Raw genomic sequence first — 8,145 nt, 5'->3', positions numbered from 1 at the left:
TAAATTTTTTTTTTTTTTTTTTTTTTTTATCGCACAAAGGGATATACGTGGAGGGTACAGAGTGACACTGAAGAGATCACAAAGCACGACAGACATTAGTTCTCTCCCTCCCCAGCATCTCCTTCATCTCCCTGGTTTTCCGACGTCCACAGCTGCAAAAGAAAAACAGAGCTATAAACAAAGTAGGGCTACTAAAAGCTTCCTCAGGGAGGTGGCCCAGTATGTATCATCTCATCTCATTCAACTGTTTAAAATTCTTCCTATATTACTGCAGACAGTGATGGTAAAGGTCAAAACTTCAGTAGGCATTTATAACCAATTAAAAAACTTAACTACACTTACAGGGTACAAATCCCCTCTTGAGTCTTAGGCAAGAGTGAATTACGAGGTAAAGGAATGGGAATAAGCTATAAGCCCTCCAGAAGCACTCATGGAATCGCCCTCCAGAAGCACTCATGGAATCAGCAGTACTTACAGTGAGATTGTCCCTAAGCAACTGCATGATCAGGGTGCTGTCTTTGTAAGACTCTTCATTCAGTGTGTCCAATTCAGCAATCGCTTCATCAAATGCCTAAAACAAAGAGCCTTCAGCAAAGAAGTCACAGGTTCCTTGGAACTAGTTTAGCCCAGTGTTTTTCTAACAAGTGACTATCATTTCTCTTTCTGTACAGTACTTTGGGGGAACCTAGGTCATTGTTACCTTGTTTGCTAGTTATGTCAGCAAACACATGATGCTGGTTTACCAAGCGTCAACCAAAAATGACAAAAATTCCTAGATATGACCTTTACCTATTAAGTCAACAGGTATTACTGTTAACCCAGCACACTCATTCTAAGCAAACTCACATGATTTTTCAATTACCAAAGACGCTTCTAGTAATCCGCCCTTTTCCTTTAAGCTGAAAACTCAAAAGGTCTGGATACAAGGGATAAATGGAGAACAGAAGTTCACACCACTAAATCTGATTCAATTAAGCGATGGAACTTTGAGCATTCATTTCACACATTTTTACCAACTAAAAATTTTTAAAAGAGTGTGCATATTGAAAGACTATAAAAATATGTAGAAAAGGCAGCTGGGTTACCAAAAGAAGACAGGAGGCAATTCAGCTAACAAAGAAAACAAGATCTGATTTCCTTCCTTTACAAGCCATAACCTCCAATCTTGGTACAAGGATGACAATGTACAATACAGTGGAGGCCTACAGTCCAAAGCGTGACAAAAACAACAAACTATCTTCTCCCTGGATTGTCCACAACCACCCCCAGCCCCAAAAGAGTAATCAAACAACACAAACAAAAGTCAGCAGAAGGCACTGAGAAGTCAAGCAGCAATAGGTGTGTATTTATTCCATAAAAGATATATACTCCTTCCCCCAGAAGAATCTTCACGAAAGTCCAAGAAAATGAGTTATGTTCAGGTAATTTAAAAAAGGTACCAAAAAGCACAAGCAGTTTTACTATGATCAGAAACCACAGAGGGCACAACAATGTAAAACAACTATACCCCAATAAAAAATAAATAAATTTAAATTAAAAAAAAAAAATTCTGCCAAAAAAAAAGAGAAACCACAGAGGGTCTTTCTCACCGTTTTTGCCAGGCTGCAAGCCTTTTCAGGAGAGTTTAGAATCTCATAGTAAAAGACGGAGAAATTAAGTGCCAGGCCCAGTCGAATTGGGTGTGTAGGCTGCATTTCTTTCTTACTAATTTCAAATGCTTCCTGGTAAGCCTGCTGGGAGTTTGACACAGTGGCTATAAGAAAGATAAAAAATATGAAAGGTTGGGTCTTTCACAGATTGCATCATATGCTGGATCCACTATCAAATTATTTTACCAAACTGGGCTGGAGCACATACGCTATCAAACGAGGGTCAGTGTCTCTACCATTCGATTAACAATCCTTTGTTAAATGTGTACTCTAATTCAAGTACCATATTAAATGCTTTGAGGAAAAACAAAGACCATGATGACAAAGTCTACAAAAGCAGTTAGGAAATACAGAAATAACCCTGAACAAGATAGAACATGGGAAACAATGAGCTCTGATGGAAAAATCATGGACTTCAGAGTCAGACTCAAAGCTGGAATCCCCAACTCTTATTCATTAAGTGTGTGGTTTGGACTAAGTGAAAACCTCTGTGAGCCTTGGTTTCCTTATCAGAAAAAAAGGACAGACTCCCACCTACACTCCTAGCGTTGTGTGAGGGATAAATGAGACACACAGGAGGCACTTAATAAAGCATAGCTATAATTGTCACCATTACACTAATGCATGTATATGACAAGAGAAATGCATCTCTATTTACTATGATGGTTTCATTCTACCAAACATTTTAAAGTTTCACCTCTAAAAGAGAGCTACCAAATAATCCTTAAAATAAAGATCTCTTCAAATGCACTACTGCACCACACTTTTAATGCCCTCCATACTTGCCCCTTAGGTACATTTGTCAACTCCCATGACCCTGTTTAACACTGGCCAGCACAATGCTGTGGTCCTTTAAATTCTGACTACAAACAAAGCAAAAACTTAAAATTATTATGAAGACTGGCTCCATTATTGGTGAAATTTCTTAAAAAAAAAAAAAGTTACTTACTTTGTTTATTGTCTCCAGATGCCACCTCAGAAAGATATCTAAAATAATCGCCTTTCATTTTCAAGTAGAACACCTTACTTTCTGGTTGTGTAGCATTGGGAATAAGGTATTTGTCCAACAGCTCCTAAAAAGTGATTCACTTTCTGTTAAGAATCTGGAAATATTACTTACAAGATGTTAAAACTATGTTTGAGATTCAAGATACACACTACCACTTCTAAATAAATTTTTTGGAAGATTGAAAAAAATCATAATTTTCATCCAAAGGTTTTAAATAGTTTTTAGCCCAGGTCGTAACAGATGCCAGTATTTGTCTATTAAAAATCACTTTGACCGTCCATAAGGGGTTGATTAAAGTATAGCCATACAATGGAATGCTACATAGGCATTTGGAAAGGTTCTCCAAAAGAAGTCTGGGGAGGGGGCGGGGGGCGGGGGAGGAAGCAGATAATAAAAACCATGTGACTCCTATTTTAATATTAAAATAGATATGTGTACATGCACGGAAATACCTAAGGGAAAAGTCTGGAAGAATATTTATCAAGATGCTAATAATGGTTCTCTAGGTGGTAGAATTAGAAGTGATTTTTTTATTTTCTTATTTATACTCTTCTGCCCTGTGCTTTTTTTTTAAAAAAACATGAACTTGTATTAATTCTGTAATTAGAGAGAAAAAAAAAATCTTTCCATTTTGGGAGAAAAAAACGTGATAATAGGGCAAACCTGCCAAGAACTAAGTTTCGAATTGATCGGACCTGGGTAGAAATCCCTCCTCTGCTGCTTACTATCTGCATGACCCTGGACAAATGACCTAATCGCCCTGAGCCTCAGTTTCTTCAGCTACACACAGGGAAGCATTAGCCACCTCCCAGCGTACTTATGAGGATAAATGAGCCAATGTTCACAAAGTGCTTAACACGCCGCCTGGCACGCAGTAAGCACTCCAAAAGTAGCTAATACTATTATTAATAATAAATTCCTTTAAACATTTATGCTTACAACAAAAGCAGTTCTGAAGGAGTCCAAGCTTCGTATACAGAGCAATATTTTCGAAGAGTTGTTTTAGAATGTGGCATCCTGAAAAACTGGTTAAGAGGCAGTAAGTACCATGCTTTTCTTCACATTCTTTCAGATGCTCATAAAAGCTGGTCTACAGTTCAGGAATTAGGGAACTTTCTTGCCTTTGGAATGCATGCCATACTTCATCTGAATACCAGATGTACCTAACATTCAGGAATTAGTGCACCGTTAACAAACCCCCAAATTACCAACAGGCAACAAATTTAGCCATGACACTCTTACACCACGACTCTAACAGAAAGAGCAGCTCAATGCAAAAGCTTAGTTGTAACGGGATTTAATCAATCAAAGTGAGAAGATGCAGGGGGCAGTAGTCGTTTTAATATTCCTTGCAGACAGACAGGGTGTAACTCCTTATGGGTTAGGGATGAGTACTGCCTGGAGGCTGACAAGCTTTGTACTGGTTTTCAAAAGAAAGGTGTCAAGGGCAGTAACTCGGAGAGGCAGCCAGCAGGGGAGGAGGTAGATCCACAAGTGTGAATTCCTTTTCCCTTCAAAGCAGCCCTCACTGTTCATTTTTACCTGATTTCACCTGGAAGAAAAAGAAAGTTCCCAGTGGGCTCAGGATGTGAGGGAAAGACAATATGATCATGATTTGCTCTAGGATATGCACCCCTCCCATCCAACCCCAGACTGTGGCTCAAGGGAAAGCAGTTAGGAATCAGTCGTCTGACTAAGGCTTATATAAAACACCAGAGAGGAGAATCCCCAAACCACTTCTGAATTGCCTTCGGAATGCAGGCCCGAACTGATGGACACGGCTACCTTTTGGACAAAAACTGGACTCCACGCTGTGCAGGGACTGGGGAGGGGCTAAAAGGCAGGTCGGCTTTCTGCTCCTCTCTCCCCTCCTGGAGATGGCACTGCCATCAGACTAATACAGAGAATAGCCTCTCTGTGGCTGCATCTATCAAAAATCCTGCCTCTCTGGCCTCAACTTCTAAAGAAAAGATGGAGGGATGCTGACCAAATGTACCTGTTTTTCAGAGGTCTTTGGAAGGGAGAGGAAAATACTCCATAAGAGACGAGCAACCTCTGATCAGGTAAGAGGTAAGAAAAAAATCACATCGTATGCTTAAAACTTAGCTGCAAATGGTTTGCAGCTTCCCAGTGTATTCAGACACCTTCCTCTCATGAGCTGTTTGAGAGTTCGCATTCGTACATGAAATGAACACTAGCAGAAACCGCTGTTTAGAACACGAACGCCGGCCTCTTACCAGAACATCATTGCAGATGTCCTGCAGCTCCGCCTCGATCTTCTCACGGTACTCCTTGCCCATCTGCTGCTTCTTCTCGTTCCTCTCTGTTTTCTGTTCGATGCTGGAGATGACACGCCAGGAAGAACGACGGGCACCGACCACATTCTTGTAGGCAACAGACAGCAGGTTTCTCTCCTCGTTGGAGAGCTCGTGCCCCTGCTCTGTGACTGCCTTCATGGCCGCAGCCATGTCATCGTAGCGCTCCGCCTGCTCGGCGAGTTTGGCTTTCTGTACCAGCTCACTTTTATCCATGGTCATTCCCTAGAACAAGAGCAAGAGAAAAAGAGAGAGAAAGCGAATGTCAGGCTTTGGGGCCCAGGAGATGCATGCATGAATCTTCTTCCAACCCATCTGGAAGGAAACTTACCTAAATGGGAAGCATCTACTTCCAAATGCCCTCAGTAATATCGAGCATGAACGCCTGCAGGGTTAGGTACTTTGCTATGGTCTTTTTTACTATTTTGGTCAATTTTCCCAACAGTCCTACAGGGCAGATATGTTCACAACAATCCTGCCCCCCTCTATGAGGTGAAGAAATGGAGGTTCAGAGGAGGCAAGTGGTGTGCCCAGGGCTAGGAGGTGGCAGAGAGCCAGAACTCAAACTCAAGTCTCTGTCTCTCGAGTTGTTTTCTTCCACTTTCCTAATCTGCCTCCTCAATGCACAGAGACGGCTTAATTCTTTAGAAGCTTATGTTAAATATATGTCCTTTTCTTCTTTCGAGAATTATCTGGTTTTGCTGTTTTTCCCCAAAGTATGTGGAAAAACACCTGAAGTGGGACGACTGTTTCAATCAATGTTAAAGCAAAAGGTATGACTTTCAGTGTTATATTTGGCAGTGCCCATGAAGCAACAGGTACCTAAAAAATAGGAGCCATTTTTATCACATCTTCTGCAACGCACTAAATTTGTTACAAGGACACACTGTTCACGAGAGCATAGACTTGAGGCAGGCAGATTTGGCTCTACCTAGCACCAGCTCTGCTACTTACAAGTGGCATGACCTTGGTCAAATCACTCAGCCTCCGAGAGCTTCCGTTTCCTAACTGGAGAATAAGAATATTCCCAACTCTCCAAGGTCCACTGTGAGGCGCGAATGACCTCATCTATGTGAAGACACTGTGAAAAGTCTAGACATTATATACAAATATCAAGCACTAACTCTGTACGTGGTACAGGTTGCAAGAGATATGGGTGTATTCACCAAGATGCACAGCAACAGAAATGCAAACCATAATTGAGTTTGCACAAAAGTTTTCCTGAAATAGACAAAAATCTTAGTGATTTCAGTTTATCATTTTATCAAACCCTCTATACACCAATCAGTGAATACCTCTTAAATAATTCACCTCATCTTAGTCAATTCCCCACTATAATAATCACCATTAATAGAGTGCAATAATTTTTGGATAACACGTAGCTAAAAAATTATTTATTAACCAATAAGAGTTAGTTTTATGTACTGCTGGTTTAAATTTCAATTGTATATCCACCTGTGCCACAGTGTAAAAATACACTAATATCTTAAGGTGTAAAAAGATAAAATACTACTTTAAAGAGTGGTAAGAATATCAATATTTTTAAAACAAATTCTCTTATCACTTTATACATTGTATCACAATTCGGGGGAAAAAAAAAAAAAAAAAAAGACTGTGGCTTCGCCTCAAAAGTCATTTCTGTATTTTCAAGGGAGAAATTCTACATACAGGACCCTACCACAAAAAAAAGTTTTATTAGATGGAGGACGATTTTAAGATACACCCTAAATCTAGACAATTCAGAAAGAGTTGGTTCTCTAGTTCAGAACTGTGAGTTTTCTTCCCACAACTTATTATCTAAATCATATTCAGAGCTGTGTCCTATGTAAGGCTTGCTGATTCTAACCTTACACTCTGAAGCAGATCTCACCTTGATACGTCTGACTTCACCCACATCACCAGAATGAGACTACAACAGGGATAATAATCCATCCACTCTCCTACATTTCCCAGCAACCCTTCTGCACTTCGGAGGGGTCATACAGTTAGTTCTGTCCAATGAAACATAAGCATAAATGACGCTACTTCCAGGTGTTGAAACTGCAAAAAAACACGCGAGGCTCTCTTCTCTCACGGCAGCCATGCGATCTAGATGGTGCTGTCACAAAACAGCAGTTTCTGTAGCCTGAGTCCCTGAGTGACCATGCAGTAGAGACCCCTGCAGGACCGCACTGGACGTGCAACATGAAGCCACTGAGATGTGGGGGCTGCTTGTTACGACACACAACACAACCTAGTCCTACTCTAATACAAAGTCCATCGCAAATATACTACTCATCCTCTTAAAATTATATACTTCCTCCATACGTCTTTCTCTCTCAATCATAACATCTTTCTGATCAGGATACTATCTCCATCTTTAAACAACCCTACTTTATGATCCCTAAAAGTGAGAGGCAGAAGGAAGCCAACTTTCAACGAACTTTAGAAGTTTTCCAGTTTGCAGACTAATTCATAGTTAGAAGTCACCTAGTGGCCCACTCCAAAGTACAGAAACAGCACCTGTGCAACTCTACCCAGGAAAGATTCCAATTAATAAAAGTCCTGGTCAAAGCCAATTCAACGCTAAGCTATCCCATGCAGTATTACAAAAGAGTACTAGAGAAATGCAATTAGCACTGCCTAAGGGATGCCATGAAACTCTTTGGCTCTACCAGGCCCCTCAACTAAGGTCCCCTCAACCCCCCGACTTCTCTTCCCAAACATTAAAAGTTAAATCATCTCTCTCCCAAGAATCCCGACGACTCCTTGGGAACTCCCAAATGTACGCGCCCTATTTCTCAAAATAAAATGTGGCCTTTCTTGTTTGGGGCCAACTATTTCAGGCTTCTTTGGGATCACTGCAAGAGCTCTTGGAGACTGAGAACCACGATGATATGGTAAAACTGAATGCATGCCTTAAAGAATGTAGTCATCTATTTAAAAAACTTTAAACACACACACACACACCCAACAACTTACAACAAACAAAATCCATAGCTAAATGTCCTGATGCCTACTGCTTACATAACTTTTGACTTATATAACATGAATTTTGAAGCAGCTAGACCAATTTCAACAGGAAATGGGTTACACAACACCCAGCGTTTAGAGGAAGGCAGCAGACAAGGGAGAAATGAAATTGTTCCTATTTCTACATCCCTAATAAACCTCCCATCCATCATCTTTCCCT

General features: G+C 40.5%; 1 protein-coding gene across 1 annotated transcript; it reads right to left on the bottom strand.

Annotated features, from left to right (window-relative positions):
• Nucleotides 1-10: 10 nt before the first annotated feature.
• Nucleotides 11-5,198, bottom strand: YWHAB (tyrosine 3-monooxygenase/tryptophan 5-monooxygenase activation protein beta). The gene is made up of 5 exons (XM_007464780.1): nt 4,896-5,198; nt 2,599-2,722; nt 1,590-1,753; nt 476-571; nt 11-152 (listed from the first exon to the last, which is right to left on the bottom strand). Exons 1-5 carry the CDS (start codon nt 5,193-5,195, stop codon nt 96-98), a joined length of 741 nt encoding a protein of 246 aa, XP_007464842.1. The 5' UTR covers nt 5,196-5,198; the 3' UTR covers nt 11-95.
• Nucleotides 5,199-8,145: the final 2,947 nt, after the last annotated feature.

This window comes from Lipotes vexillifer, unplaced genomic scaffold (genome assembly GCF_000442215.2).
Source record: "Lipotes vexillifer unplaced genomic scaffold, Lipotes_vexillifer_v1.1 scaffold53, whole genome shotgun sequence".
Classification (NCBI taxonomy): Eukaryota; Metazoa; Chordata; class Mammalia; order Artiodactyla; family Lipotidae; genus Lipotes; species Lipotes vexillifer.
This window is presented reverse-complemented; position numbering and strand designations above follow the sequence as displayed.

Coding starts and splice junctions, on each gene's coding strand:
- YWHAB (XM_007464780.1), bottom strand. CDS start 5,195: ATGACCATGGATAAAAGTGAGCTGGTACAGAAAGCCAAACTCGCCGAG. Junction 1,754..2,598: donor ATCTGGAGACAATAAACAAA/GTAAGTAACTTT, acceptor TCTTTCTTATAG/CCACTGTGTCAAACTCCCAG. Junction 572..1,589: donor CTTGCAGCCTGGCAAAAACG/GTGAGAAAGACC, acceptor TCTTTGTTTTAG/GCATTTGATGAAGCGATTGC.